This window comes from Suricata suricatta, chromosome 4 (assembly GCF_006229205.1).
Source record: "Suricata suricatta isolate VVHF042 chromosome 4, meerkat_22Aug2017_6uvM2_HiC, whole genome shotgun sequence".
Classification (NCBI taxonomy): Eukaryota; Metazoa; Chordata; class Mammalia; order Carnivora; family Herpestidae; genus Suricata; species Suricata suricatta.
Genome location: NC_043703.1, coordinates 129,240,018 through 129,255,388, shown reverse-complemented (window position 1 = coordinate 129,255,388; position 15,371 = coordinate 129,240,018). Strand labels below are relative to the sequence as shown.

Sequence of the window (15,371 nt, the reverse complement as noted above, 5' to 3'; positions counted from 1 at the left end):
GCGGTCCTCATGCAGACGTCTCTCCAGCCTATCCCTCAGGACGCACTGGGGCAACCCCCTGAGTTTTTGCCCTTTCAGAAAGAGTGCAGCTTTCCCACTGGGCGCCAGTCTGATTGGACATCACTTGCCTGGCTCACATCTTCTTTCCTCGACTGTGTTAAATATGCCTGTCTTCCATTGTAGCTGAATCTGCTGCCGCCGTATCTTGGTCTTCTAGCCTGGATGCCCAAAGGACTTCTTTTTTTCTGTTAAATCTAATAATCTTCTTAAGATCTGCCCCAGTCCTGACTTTCCTGGTCTAGTTTTTCAATAGGAAGACTTGGTGGCTGAAGCATGCTGGCCCCAGGAACTCCTGAAACCTCCCAGGACATAGCCTGGTATTGAGGAGACTCTACTGGGAGGAGGATCCAAATGGAGCTCAACAAAGAAAGTCAGTGCACACCAAAGAGATGGCCCAGGGCAGAGCAGGAGAGGAGCACAAAAGGGGCAGCGGGGAGAAAGCATAAGCCATACTGCAAACAGCCACGGGAGCACCAGGCAGACAGTCAGGAGGCTGGACCAGCCATATAGGAGAATGTGTTTCCCCTAAACATGAGTCACAGAAAAGGACTCTTGTCAATTCCCATATAAACTGTTGAGAGAGAGAGAGAGAGAGAGAGAGAGAGAGAGAGAATAAGTCTCCACGATGAGGAAATGCCAGAAAGGCATGGCCATAAAATGGATGAAAACTATTATTGAATATTTCCAAGCAAACTGAAAGAAATTTGAAAAAGATTAAAACTATGAAAGGACAGCACAAATAAAAACTAGAAACCCTCAGAAATGAGGTGATTGGAGAAATGGAAAATCTGAAACAAGATGACAGAACACAGGAAAGGATTAGAAATAAAAGGGAAGAGAGCAGATCCTGTGTGTAAGACCTGCAGCTCGGCTTCCGGAAACAGTAAGTGCTCACTAAACAACACAGTCCGACAGGATCACCCACCATGCTTTCAGCTCGGCGGTCTCTCCTCAGCCTCAGCCCGTGCCCTCTTACAGCCCTGAAGCCACCCTGCACAGCCTGGGACAGATGTGAATGTGGTGACTTCGATCAGGACAGGTGGGGCGCCGGGACTGGACTCTGGGCCATGGAATGCCTCTCACAGTGCACCAGGGTAGGAAACTACCTCTGTACGGAGCCTGTCTGGTAATGAAAATCCCAGGCAACAAGATCCAGACGGGGACACGGAGCACAGGGTTGAGCTGTTGAGCTGATGACCACCACCCTCAACCCCCACCGCCGGGTGTAGCCAGGCCGGGTCCCTTCCCCTGGAGGCCCAGAGGGGAGAGACAATGGCGCTGGTCCCACTGGAGCCAAACCAAAGGCTACTCGTGTTCACACTCTTTCACTCTCTGCCCACAACGTCACGGCCTAGCGGTCTGCCTGCTTTCAGACTCTGCTGGGCGGTAGTGTTGGGGCTGGGCAATGGGAAGAAATGGGAATTCTAAGCTCTGTGGCATATTGTGCACAGTGTCACTCTAGACACATTCCTAGAGATCGGTCATCTGAGAGCAGAACGTATGGGGAGAACACAAGCAGGCTGGGGTTACTGAGAAGCTGAGAAAGCTCCTTCCCCAAGAACAAGCAGCATTTGGGACAATCCTTTTCATAACTAACAGAAACCATACAATAGGCTATATAACATCCCAGCTCTGAAGAGGCAGAAGGGAAGCCGGCATCCCAGCCAACCCCCCCACACCAAGGCTGCTGTTCTCATCAGGAGCAAAGCACCCTTTCTTCCTGATAGATACAGCAGGAAAGGATGCTGCTCCTATGCCAACAAGGAGATGTTTCCAGCTTCCTTTCCCGAGATGCTGTGGTCAACTCCGTGAACTGGCAAGCCTTTCTTTTTGGTAGAAAGGGCTTGTGCTCTCTGTGCATTAAGACTGGGCTTAGGGGTGCCTGGGTGGCTCAGCTGATGCTTAACCGATTCAGGTCATGATCTCATGGTCCGTGAGTTCGAGCCCCACATCGGGCTCTGTGCTGACAGCTCAGAGCCTGGAGCCTGCTTCAGATTCTGTGTCTCCTTCTCTCTCCACACCTACCCTGCTCAAACTCTGTCTCTCTCTCTCTCTCAAAAATAAAAATAAGCATTTTTTTTAAAAAGGCTGGGCTTAAGGATTCATAACAAGCAGATGTGGCCTGCGAGTTTTTAAAAAATTATTTTTTTCTGATTAGAAAATTTATTGTGGGAAACTTCATTGTGGGAAAATGGAAGAGTACAAAAATGTGTAACTGAAGAAAAACTGCCTCTACTCCTACCACACAGAGAGAAACCTATTAAACTTAAATCTGTATCTCTTTCTATAGATTGCTTTCCCACAGGACTGCTGTGTGTATGACAGGGAACATTTCCCTTTCCCACCACTTGGGAAATGTCAAGAGTCAACTAGTCTTCCTTGTTTGCACGGGAAATGAGCACAGGAGAGCTTCTGGGTGGGAATTTGGGGAGAGTTCGTTTTCCCCTTCTCGGGACACTGATAGACCATCTCTGCATCTTCTAACTCTCCTGAAAGGGTGTTCTGGCTGCTGGCTGCGAAGGGGACACAACTGCTTGACTCAGAGGCAGTGTGGGTTCGAGCGGTGGTGCACCCTGTAAATTAGCAAATGGTGCTGCTGGTGGTGCATGGCCGGCTGACGGGCCAGCCCCTGTGGGCGGAGCTCCGGGCGAGCTCCCGGTGGGTAGCAGGCTTTGTGGCGTGCTGACGTGCTGACGGCGGGGGGGGGGGAGTGGGGGTGGGAGCTGCAGTCTTCCTGCCCTGTAAAGAATAGGAAAGGAACCCATCTTTGGTTTGGTTCGTTTTAGAATGAGAACCCAGTTACTTGTATTTGCAAATTCCGTCTATTCCTAGATGTCAGCGAATGCTCCAGCCAGCCTTGTCAGAACGGCGGGACGTGTGTCGAAGGAGTCAACCAGTACAAATGCATCTGTCCTCCAGGGAAGACTGGGAGCCGCTGTCAGCACCAGGCCCAGACAGGTGCATGGCCCCCGTGGGGCTGGGTGAGGACAGTCCACTGTAGGGAGAGGAGCCCCCTGGTCCTGGGTCATCAAATGCAGATGTGTCAGGAGCTCAGTTCCCCACCTGGGAGCGGGCTTTCTGTACCTTGATCCCCCTGGTTCCCTGCGCTGGTTGTCTGAGATGGAAGGCAGGTCTTCTGTGTAACCAGAATTTTGATCCTTCTTATGCAAGAAAATCCAGGTAGGGGGCTGACCCCCAGTGTAAGGGCTCCCCAGACTGGGAGTTTGGCCTGAGAAGCTCCAAAGTACCCTCAGAGCTGTGCAACCAGACATCTGACTGGTGGGGAGCTCATTAGCTGCATCTTGAGTCCCAACGTGTCCCTAGCTCGCAGGTCTAGCGGCCACATGGTGGCTGTTTTCACAGATGGCGAGAAAATCCAATAAGGTTTCTACGAGGGCTCCCACACTGCGCTGTAGCCAACATTTCCTAGATTAAAAAGTCAAGTCCTGACGATGTCCTCTTTCTTTGCCAGGAAGCCCTGGAGTGTCCTGTCTGGTAGTCTGGGTGTCGGAGTGGAATCTCGGTGTGGGGAGGAGGAACGGGTGGTTAGCGCTAGCGTCCGGAGACTAGGAGCTTTGTCAGTACTTGATATTCTTGCATCGGACCCAGTCCAAGGCCAGTTTTAAATATTGCCCTCAGAGATTTGCCGCTTTATTGTCTTGGTTCTGTTCAGCTGACTCAGCCTTGCCGGGTGCTTTCTCAGAGTGAGGCCGCCCTCCCGGAGAGCCCTGAGGCCGGCTTCCAGCTCCTGTCTTGGGAGCTGCTCTTGGTGGAAGTCCCATCGCCTCTCCTCCTACTTACAAATAGGAAAGGACAAGAAATAGGCCCTCTTTCAACCCAAATGTGCTGGTCCTGGCCCCTGAGTGGCCCATGGCAGGGTTGATGCCAGCAGGACCTGTGGGCAGTTGCTCCTCAGTTGCGATTTTATATATAAAGCCTCCCCCATGACAAGAATCTCCCCGGGGAAGGGGAGGAGGGAGTGGGCAGGTGCATCTGAAGTCAGCAGATGCCCTCCTGGTCTCCATGAACAGCCCAGCAGAGGCCCGGGTTCTCGCTCACCTACTCCCCCAGCCTGGAGTCTTCCTTCCCATCAGCTCTGCCTGTGTCTTTCCAGCTCTAAGGGGGAGGCTCTCTCGGAATATTTTTATAAATATTTTTTTAAATGGCTATCTATTTATTTTTGAGAAAGAGAGAGAGCGAGTGCAAGTGCACACGCAGGAGAGGGACAGAAACAGATACACACAAAATGTGCAGCAGGTTCCAGGCTCTGAGCTGTCGGCACACAGCCCGACACGGGGCTCAAACCCACAAACTGTGACATCATGACCTCACGGAGGGGCCCCTCTGAATACTTTTTAAAATCCATTCACTTTGGGGCGCCTGGGTGCCTCAGTCGGTTAAGCCTCTCTCTCTCTCTCTCTCAAAAATAACTAAACATTTTTTAAAAATCCATTCATCTCTTTCCCCCCCCTATTGTAGTAAAATACATATAACATAAAATATACCATTTTAACCACTACAAGTGTACAGGCCAGAGTCATCAAGGGCATGTACATTGTTAGACAACCCTCACCACCATCCACCTCCACTTTTTCTTGCAGAACTGAAAGTCTGCCCTTGAAACAGTGATTCCCCTTTCTTTCCCCTCCCAGCCTCCCCATAGCCATTCTTCCCTCTCTATGAATCCGACTACTGTGAAGACTCTGCATAAATGGAGTCACCCCGTGTGTGTCCCCGTGTGTCCTCTTCAGCACCATTTCTCTCCCACCTCCCTAACCATAGGAGAGCTGTAAATTTTTTGAAAACTTTCAAAAACTAATTAAAAAAATTCTTTTTTCTGAGTGTGAAATTGATACCCTTGGTTTAAAAACGAAAAGCTTAGATTCTTTAGAAACGTGTAAAATTAAAACAACGAAAAAGAACCCCCAAAAGTAGTGTTTGAAATTCCATAGTTTTAGGGGCATCTGGGTGGCTCAGTAAGGCTCTGACTTATTTTTGGCTTAAGTCATGATCTCACCATTTGTGGGATGGAGCCCCGCCTTTGAATGAGCCTGCTTGGGATATTCTCTCTCTCTCTCTCTCTCTCTCTCTCTCTCTCTCTCTCTCTCTCTCTCTCTCTCTCTCTCTCTCTCTCTCTCTCTCTCTCTCTCTCTCTCTCTCTCTCTCCCCCCCCCCCCCCCCCCCCCCCCCCCCCCCCCCCCCCCCCCCCCCCCCCCCCCCTCCCGCCTCCCCTGCTCGCGCTCTCGCTCTCTCAAAATAAAATAATAAATTCCCTGGTCCCAAACTCCAGGGATCACTGTTAGCATGCTGGTGTATTGAGCCTTTCGCAGGGAAAAAGTAGATGCAACCCCGTTCCTGCGCTGGGGCCTCCGGGCGGCCCCGCGCGGCTGCGGGTTTCGGTGAATGACTTGTCTCTCCTTCCCTCCTCCCGAGGAAGCGCTAACGAGGTGTCTTGTCCCCCGCAGCCGCCCCGGACGGCAGCGTGGCCGGCGACCCCGCCTTCAGCCGCGCGCCGCGCTGTGCGCAGGTGGAGCGGGCGCAGCACTGCAGCTGCGAGGCCGGATTCCACCTGAGCGGCGCCGCCGCGGGCGACAGCGTCTGCCAGGGTAGGCGCGGGCTCCGGCCCGGAAGCGGGCGGGACTGGGGCGGGGGAGTGAGGATGGGGCTCCCGCCCGCTGCCCTCCTGCTGCAGGCGCACCCAGCGCAGGGGCCGGGCAAAGTCTCAGAAAGCAGCCCCACTTTGCGTTTTAGGTGAGTGTTGACCTAATGGTTGCAGAGATGTAGACGTTAGAGGCCATCGTGAGAATCAGACTGTAGAGAGAGCAGCCCACGCGGGCTCCCATGGCAGAGCCCAGCCACGGTGCCGTCCAAACCACGGACACTCCTCTTGAAGGGCCTTCAGCTCCCTTCTCCCCTCCATCCGGCTGCAGTCACATGGGCGGGTGGGTGGCAGACAGGAGCTTGAGTCCTTCCTTGTGCTGGCTAAACAGGCCCCCTGAGCTGTGCAGGGGTCTGGGACCCAGTTCCCCGGGCCCCTCTCCATTTAGCTTTACAAACCCAGCCACTATAACTAACCTCTCCTAATTACCTAAGCCCCTTCTAAAAAACCACACAAACCAACCAGGCCCCTGAGAATTGGCCCATTGGTGTAACTGCCTCATGTTACAGCAGCAGACATGAGACCCTCTTACTCCATAGGCAGAGACGAGGCCCGTTGAGGTGGGGCTGTGATCCACGCCCATAGTCTGGGCTGCCGGCCTGATCTGCCAGCCTTTGCAGGGGCCCTTCCGTTAGTCTTTCAGCCTTAGAGGAACCCATCGAGGGTTTACCCTGTAGGTCCCTCTCACCTCTCACTTCAGCCCTGTGGACCCTTGGCTGGGGAGGAAGGGGAGCACACCTGCTCTTCCAGGTGTTCTGCTGGGGATGGGGTTCCCCCACCCCACCAGGCCCAGCCACTTAGCCGCAGTGGCCATCCCCTCCGGGAATTGAGGTGTGGCCATCCTGGGTCATGATTGGTGGATGTTCCCCACATGGCTCCTGGTCATACTGGGCACTTCTGTCCCCAGATGTGAATGAATGCGAGCTCTACGGGCAGGAGGGACGCCCCCGCCTCTGCATGCACGCCTGTGTGAACACCCCAGGTTCCTACCGCTGCGCCTGCCCCAGTGGGTACCGGACCCTGGCCGATGGCAAGAGCTGTGAGGGTGAGTGGTGCTGCTGCAGCGGCAGGTGACTGCAGGGCTCGAGGGAGAGCTGGTCCCAGACAGCAGCTCTTAGCCATTGGGGGAGAAGGAGCAAGAGAGAAGGCAGAGGGCTTCTCCATGGGCTGACAGGACACGTGAGAGAAGAGGTGGCTTCCCAGTGACATCCTAGTGGGGCTCTGCTGCAGGGATCAGAGGAGTGAGGAACCTGGGCCTGGAGAAGAAGACACCTCCATCCCCCCATCCCCCCATCCCCCCCTCCCTCCCTCCCTCCCTCTATCCATCCCCCACTCATCTATCCCTCGTTTTCTCCCTCTCCCCATTCACCCCCTATTCGTCTACCCCTCCTTCCCTCCCTCCATCCCTCCACCCGTCCATCTCTCCATCCATCCATCCCACAAGTACTCAAGAAGACAGGCCCAGGCAGGGTTGTGTGGATTGGGAAGAAACAGCCTCCAGCTGGGGAGGAGTCCTATAAGTCCTATAAGGAGAGTGAGGACATCTGCATTTGGGGTGGGGTGAGGCTGAGCAGAAAGGCTTTCCACAAGATTGGACTCCTGAAGGGCCTGATAATAGCCATAGAGGGGAGCTTCCGGCGCTCAGGCTGAGGAGGTGGCAGATCTGAAAGAAGCGTAACCTGTGACCCGTAACACCCCTGTGCTTTTACCATCTGTGTGACCGATGTACCCAGAGGACAGGACTCCGGGGAAGGGAGCTCCGCGGCAGGGCTCTGCAGCAGGGGCTGGATTTCAAATAGTTAAGGATGACAGGGTTTTCTATTTGAAAAATAAGTTTTGGGTATTTATAAAGCACACCACATTCCAGTGCCCGTCGGGGGTTTTCATGTGGTCATGGGACAGAAGGGACATCAGAGGATCCTCACCCTCCCTGGGTGTCCCTTATTTCAGATGTCGATGAGTGTGTGAGTCCCCAGCACGTGTGTCCCTGGGGGACCATGTGCATCAACACTGGTGGAGGCTTCCAGTGCGTCAGCCCCGAGTGCCCAGAGGGCAGCGGAAACGTGAGCTACGTGAAGACATCTCCCTTGTGAGTATAGCCAGGGCCACCCATGGCTGGTCGCATACAACCCTCACCCAGGCCGCCCAGGGTGGCTGGGTCAGATTCCTCCTCAAGCTTCTTAGGAAAAGGTACAGTTATGGCCAAGGAAAGATGGAAGGTGGGGGCTGGGGGTGGAGCTGGAAGTCTGGCTTCTCTGGGCTCCCGCTTCCCATTGGTGGTTACATTTAATGCCCTTGCTGCTCTGTGCAGCAAGAACCCAGTTTGCCCTGCTAGGAGTACTGTCCCTCCCTGCTGACATGGAGGATGACTGAGTTCTAGCCACCCCGGGGCAGCACTGTTGAGGGTGGGGGCCACTGGAGGGAAGACCACTGTGGGCACATGGAGGCAGGGACATGTCACAAAGATTTGGGAGAAGATCGTTTCCTCATGTTCACACGGCTAGTAACTGGTAGGTTCCAGTCACTCTGCATTATATTAATCTACTTTTCCACCCAGATCAGGAGGTTTGATTTCTAGTAATCTAGCACCTAGTAGTTTTTTGTTTTCAAAAGGTGGGAGACAAGACTTCCAGGAGAATAACTGCAACTATCACGGAGTGCATTGTGAAACAGAGATCACAAGAGTAACTTAGTGTTGTCTTTAGAATGAATTAACTTCACAAGCTCAGATACTTGAATTGCTTTTTGGGCTACAGCAGAATAGAAGCATCGAGAAAGTCAGTGGCACTGAAGAGTGGCAGTTATTTACTGAGCACGAAGGTACCATGATCTTCCTCAGAAGTCACTTAGTGAAGGGACTGTATGTCATAGCCTTCGGGGACATCCCTGATTAACAGCCAGATATGATACTCAACTTGCATAGCTGTGATTATGTGGGTCACTAAATGGCATCTGTCTTTTATGTTGGATAAGGCAGAGAAATTTCAGAAGCACTTCCACAAGATCCTGATTCCAAATGGTTAGGAGAGACAGGGTTCCCTCCTTAAGAATAAACCTTGGGTGTTTGGAAAATTCATATAGAGCTCCACATTCCAGTGTTGCCAGCTCCCCGCCAGGATCCCCCCATTACTGAGAGAGGTCTCAGGACATGAGGAAGGGGCACCTGGCTTGCGTCCCGGGACCATCACTAGTTAATCCTCCCCAGCTTTAGGTTTCTGTGAAAAGGATAGTAACGGCATATACAAATACACATGCACATCCATACAGGTGGGTCAGGGCAGCCCCTCTGCCCTGGCCACACCTGATGCCAGCCATACTCACTTGCCTGTGGCTCTGAGCACTTGTGGTGAGGGGCTGGTGCCTGGGAAAGGCCACTCTGCTGGTCTCTGCAAGAAGGCAGGAGGGCAGGCGAGCCGGGTCAGGGCAGGCCCTGCCGAGTCTCCCCAAGGCTGACTCCTTCCATTTCGCCTCTCTGTTCCAGCCAGTGTGAGCGAAACCCCTGCCCCATGGAGAGCAGACCGTGCCGCCACTTGCCCAAGACCATCTCCTTCCATTACCTTTCTCTGCCCTCCAACCTGAAGACGCCCATCACGCTCTTCCGCATGGCCACAGCCTCCGCCCCCGGCCGGCCCGGACCCAACAGCCTGCGGTTTGGGATCGTGGGCGGGAACAGCCGAGGCCACTTTGTGATGCAGCGCTCAGACCGGCAAACTGGGGAGCTGATCCTCGTCCAGACCCTGGAGGGGCCTCAGACGCTAGAGGTGGACGTGGACATGTCAGAATACCTGGACCGCTCCTTCCAGGCCAACCACGTGTCCAAGGTCACCATCTTTGTGTCCCCTTATGACTTCTAAGGCAGCTGTGGGGTCCCTGCGGTGCAGACATCTGGGCTCATCTCTCTTCCTCAGAGACTCATCTGTGGGCCCTGACTGCAAGAGACCTCTCCCCCCCCAACCCCGCCCTGCCCCAGCCCACCTGCCCACCTGCCCACCTGCCCGTGCCCCTGGGTTTCTAGGGCACTGTGCACCCTCCTCCATGGAGTGGCACCGAAGGGCAGCCCCGGGACCCAGACTGCTGCCATCACAGTTTTCTTTCTGCTTTAAGCTCTTCCTGTAGATTATGTACTAACTTTCTCAAGTCTTCTTTACAGGGAAATGGGCAGTTTTTCAAAATGCTGGGTGAATAATGGCTTTGTGAGTTCGAACCAGCTGGGGAGGGAAAAGCTTATGGTGTGTGTCTGAGATGATTGTCAGCCCTCCGTACTGTTGCAGTCAAGCCTCTTGCATGCCGGAGGCCGGATCATGCCTTGCACCTGTGGGCACAGGGACTGGGTCTCCGGCCTCAGCCCGCCATGTTGTTCTCGTCTGCGTTCCCTTCTGTGACATGCCTGCCAGGCTTCGCATCAGAAAGCCATGGCAGGGCCTGGAAACCCCACGCAGATTCTTCTAGACCAAGGAACCAACATTAAAGCATAAGTTCTGCCGAAGTAATTCTCTTTTAAGAAATCGTATCTCAGAACATAACCTGGTATTAAAACAGAAGAAATAAAGTCTGTTGCTCCTCCGTGCCCACCTGGCCTGTTCCTGAGCATGAGTTAGCCCAGTTCCTTCTAGGAAGGGATACCTGGCTCTCCTCCTGTCTAGGCTAGACCCACTGGGATAAATGAAGAAGAAAGAAAACATGGAGGTGACCTTGGGATTGCTCCACCAATAGAAATTTTGCTTGGCCAAAGGAGAGATTGGTAAGGCAACATCTGGCTATGGTGAGTTTAAGAAAATGCTTGCATTTACATTGATCCCAGAGCCTTCTACTTTTTTTTTAATTTTTAAAAATTTATTATTTGAGAGAGGGAGAGAGAGTGTGCAGAGACAGAGGGAGAGAAAGAGAGAGGGAGAGAGAGTGTGCAGAGAGAGAGGGAGGGAGAGAGAGAGGGAGAGAGAGACAATCCCAAGCAGGCTCAACACTGTCAGCTGTGGAGCTTGACATGGGGCCTGATCCCACAACTGTGAGACCATGACCTGAGCAGAAGCCAAGAGTCGGATGCTGAACCTGCTGAGCCACCCAGCCGCCCCACAGGGCCTTGTACTTCTGATGTAGGAGCCGAGGGGCAATGCCCTACAGGTAACTGAAGAAAACACTGCCTGGGCATGAATGGGGTGGAGGCGGCCATTCAAGTTAAAACCTAAACACCAGCTGAACTGTAAGGATATTTCATTATCCAAATACAAATTAATCTAGGTGAGATTTCATCATTTATTTTAAAAATTCTTCGTATTTACCTTGGTATCAGATGGAGCCAGAGGAAGCGTGTTGCCAATTTAGTGATCAAGTCATATATCAAGATGACCCTAGCGTCTCTGATAGTTTCGTAGGTATCTTATATGACAAGATGTGTCAAGCTCATCTTGTGTATTTTATGCCTCAGCCCTGAAGTCCTCCAGTGGTTCCCAGAGATCCCTGGTTTCTCTTAGTGGGAAATAACTATTAGAGACCCAAATCTGGGTATTAGGAGTGCTCACTGGTATTGGTTTGGTGACTATTTTTTTGTGTTAGTGGACAGAACTAGGAACTATGTTAATATGAGTTTTGGATTTGTTTAGTTTTTTAACTACCTGAATTTATAATGACACTTCCAATCCAACTCACAACTACAGGGTTTTTACTATAGCCTTTCTGATCTCATATCTGCTCTTCTTTTACTCATTCTGAAAACCTTTTTCAAAATCACCAAAATAATTACGTATTGTTTTAAATCCTCAGAATAACAATGACAAACTGTCATAAAAAATAATTATGGAAAACACTTAAAATGTTTCTTTTGCAGTTCTTTTTGTCCTTATGATTTATGCCATTAGACATGTTCAGTTAAATTACTATTTTAAAATAACTTAGAATAGTAGTTATGTCCTAAACCTGAAGCTGGGTTATGGGTATTCACTTTGTTTTGCTTACATTTTTAGAGATTGCTACTTTCATTTTAATTTTTTATAATTTCATAAATTATTCATATGGCCCCAAAGTCAGATCCACAGAATGAGCTATAGTCTGAGAAGTCTGTATTCTAACCCAGTGCCCTCTACCTATTTCCTCCTTCTGTCTTGGATAATAATTTTTTCCTATGTCACCTTTCCCCCCAAAAATGTACACACACACACACACACACACACACACAAATGATAAATGACAGCACACTATTTCACACTTTCCTTGGTCTTGCTTTTCTTTTCCCCTTAACAATGTGTTGACTATCATTCCATAGAACTAGATAGAATGTTCTCCTATCCAGTGCTCCATTATGAAGTCATACATACCATTGTTTATTCACCACCCTGGATTGACATTTGGGTTGCTTCCGATCCTTTGCTATTAAAAGTATTGCCGTAAAATGCATGCGTCTTTTGTATTTTTCCCTTTGTACCTCTGACGTCAATGTTTCCTCCATAACGATTATCCTACTTTCTGTCTGCAACAGTGCATGTCAGTTCTATTCCTGAATGAAAGAAGGCCCCAGGGCTATCCCTAGTTCTCACATCTGCACAGCCAGCAGACCCTCATTTGGAAGGAGACAGAGGTCCGAACGTGGAGCTGTTCCATAACTAAGCCCAGCTGCCTGTCCTGGGCTTCTAGCAGTCCACAGCCACCAGCAAGAGACGAAAGGCCAGCTGGATCACTGACTCAGGAGGGATGGAAAGTTAGCTAAGTTTTTGGGTAACTTTTAAAAGTCATCCTTTATTTTTTTTTTTAAGTTTATTCATTCTGAGAGAGAGAGAGCGAGCGAGCAAGCGAGCTCATATACAGGGGAGGAGCAGAGAGAGAGAGAGAAGGAGAGAGAATATCCTAAGCAGGCTTCACACTGTCATCAAGAAGCCTGATGCGGGGTTCAAACTCACAAACAATGAGATCATGACCCGAGTCAAAACCAAGAGCCGGACGCTTAACCAACTGAGTCACCCAGGTGCCCCTAGAACAAAATATCACTGCATAGTCATAGTAAACTTGAATCTGAGTATGTGGCCCAAGGAGAGACATGAAGAAGCCAGCCTTGACTGGGTCACTTTCCACCAGCCACCGCTTCTGCTTTTACGAAGCTCACACTACAGGGATGGAAAGGCAGACTTTCATGACTCCTACCTATGAAAACTGACAGGGGTTTATAGGTGGCGTCCATATTCTTGAAAGTCTACTCTGTTACAGGCACTGTGTTGGTTGCTTAGGATACAGTGGTTGACAAGATTCACAGAGATCCTGACATGGAGCTTGTTTCAGCAAGTGAGAAGATAATACACATGAAAACAAGAAAAGGACATCATTGCAAAGAGGGATGAGTGCTCTGAAAATAAAAGCAGCAGCAGCAGATGTCAGCATACAGAACGTGCACGAATACATGGAGCCCAAAGACCCGTGGAGCCCAAGTGTTGCCAACACTGTAATCCTTTGTGGAGACAGGGAGATCCCATTTCTCAGGGCTTGGAACTATGACCCAGAAGCTCGAGGGTCTGAATGAAGGAAGGATGTAAAGCAAGATGCAGGGTGACCACACTGGCTTAGGGGCACAAAGGCATCCACACAGACAGAAACAGTGATGCTGACATGGAAAGAGAGGAAACGAAAGACCACAGGCACTCCAGGGGGAGGCTGATTTTGTGTTCTGCTGTGTAAAATATCTTTACTACTGCTGTATAAAATATCCCATTGTGGTATTACAATCACAGATTCTGTGGGTCAGGAATTCAGATAGAGCACAGACGGACGGTTTATGCGGTTTACATTTGCTCCGCAATGTCTGCATCTCCCTCAGGCAGGAAGCCTCCAGGGCCAGCGCTGCAGTGACCGGAAGGGGCACTTACTCACTCACCGGGCTGGCCTGGCTGGGAAACTTGAAGACTGATAATGACCACAGCCATCCTTGGGTTGGTTCTTCGTGAGGCTCAGCCTCCTCAGAGCATGGCGGCTTCAGAATAATCAGATCTCTGACACGGTGGCTCCGAGTTCCTGGTGACAGTGTTCCAGAAAACAAGGTGTGCATGGCCTTACGGCCTCACGAGTCACATAGGGTTACCTCTGCCATGCTGTTGGTTGAAGTAGTCACAAGCAGCCACTGAGTCAAGGGAAGTGCACATGGAGCAGTGAATCATCACTGAGTTGAGCTGCAGCAAATTGAGAAGTTTTAAAGGATTTAATGGCCATGTTTTTAAAATTGCCATTTCTAGTTTCCTGTTTAGGGTTCTGGTGCCTTCCACAATCTGGCTTCCGGCCTGTCGGCGTCATCAGACCACCCTGTGTCCCTTCAGTCCTCCTTTGCTCAGCCTCTTTCGGGTGTCCTTTTCAAACTTCATGCTGAAGTTGGGAGATAAGATCTTCACTTATATCACTTACAAGTGATATATCACTTATATCCATTTGACAATGGTGGAAACAGCACTGAAGTCCAATGAGCATGGCACCGCCTGCTCGCCAAGGTCACAGGTGGGGGGGAGAGAGACCAGTGGAACGGGCAGGACCAGTGTGTGAAGTTAGCACTTAACAGTGGTTCTCAGTAGAGGAGTCCTGGGGGGAAATGCAGACCACATCCTGCAATGCTCGCTCTCACCAAGAGGGTCCCCCCCAAAAGCGAGCATTGGCAAAGCCACGGATAGGTCTGCTGCCTTACAAAACGAGACAGTATGACTTTGTGAAAATTGGGCTTGGGCTGACGGAATTTTCTGACTCTGACCACCTTCAAATGAAAAATTACATTTTAGCCATCTGGTTCTTTATCTCCAGGAAGCTCTTGAGACTTTTTTTTTTTTTAATTTAAATTCAAGTTAGTTAACACACCGCGTAGTCTTGGCTTCAGGAGTAGAACCCATTTAGTCATCTCTTACATACAACACCCAGCTCATCCCCAAGTGTCCTCCTTAATGCCGGTCATCCATTTAGCCCATTCCCTGACCCAACACCCCTCCAGCAGCCCTGTTTGTTCTGTAGTTAGAAGTCTCTTAAGATTCGCCTCCATCTCTGTTTTTATCTTACTTTTCCTTCCCTTCCTCCCCTATGTTCATCTGTTGAGTTTCTCAAGTTTCACTTATGAGTGAAGTCATATTTTATCTTTCTCTGACTGACTTGTTTTGCCTAGCATAATATCCTCTAGTTCCATCCATGTTGTTGTAAATGGCAAGATTTCATTCCTTTTCATGACGGAATAGTATTACATTGTGGATACATACCACATCTTCTTTATCCATTAGACATATTTTTTAGGGAGAAAACAGGCTCTATGGTATGTCCACTTGCTTACTTATGCCAGGATTCACAACAGTCACACTGCGACGCTTGCACAATGGCTCACCTTCCTTCCCCTTCTAGCTGGCTGAGTCGTCAGACATGTTTCTGAAGACAAAGATCTCTGCATCTTGGATGCATCGGTCCTCTCTACCCAAGCCACCAAGTTCCATCACAAGAAGTCTGTTCCTCACCCCTACCAAGTGCTATGGGTCAAGATAAGTTACAGTACCATTTCCTTCATTCCTGCCTTCAGCCAGTAGGGGGTGACAGACTTGGTTGAGCGCTGGGTCTTTTTAAAAAAAATTTTTTTTTTAAACATTTATTTATTTTTGAGACAGAGAGAGAAAGAGAGAGACAAAGCATGAGCTGGGGGTGGGCAGAGAGAGAG

General features: G+C 50.5%; 1 protein-coding gene across 1 annotated transcript in view; it reads left to right on the top strand.

The window, feature by feature from the left end:
* The window catches only part of FBLN7 (fibulin 7), a 44,988-nt gene extending 34,700 nt beyond the window's left edge, over nt 1-10,288 (top strand). The window contains exons 4-8 of the mRNA XM_029936305.1: nt 2,893-3,018; nt 5,526-5,666; nt 6,627-6,764; nt 7,670-7,808; nt 9,201-10,288. Coding sequence (XP_029792165.1) covers nt 2,893-3,018; nt 5,526-5,666; nt 6,627-6,764; nt 7,670-7,808; nt 9,201-9,573 — 917 coding nt within the window. The 3' untranslated portion in view covers nt 9,574-10,288. The remainder of the gene's footprint in view (nt 1-2,892; nt 3,019-5,525; nt 5,667-6,626; nt 6,765-7,669; nt 7,809-9,200) is intronic.
* Nucleotides 10,289-15,371: the final 5,083 nt, after the last annotated feature.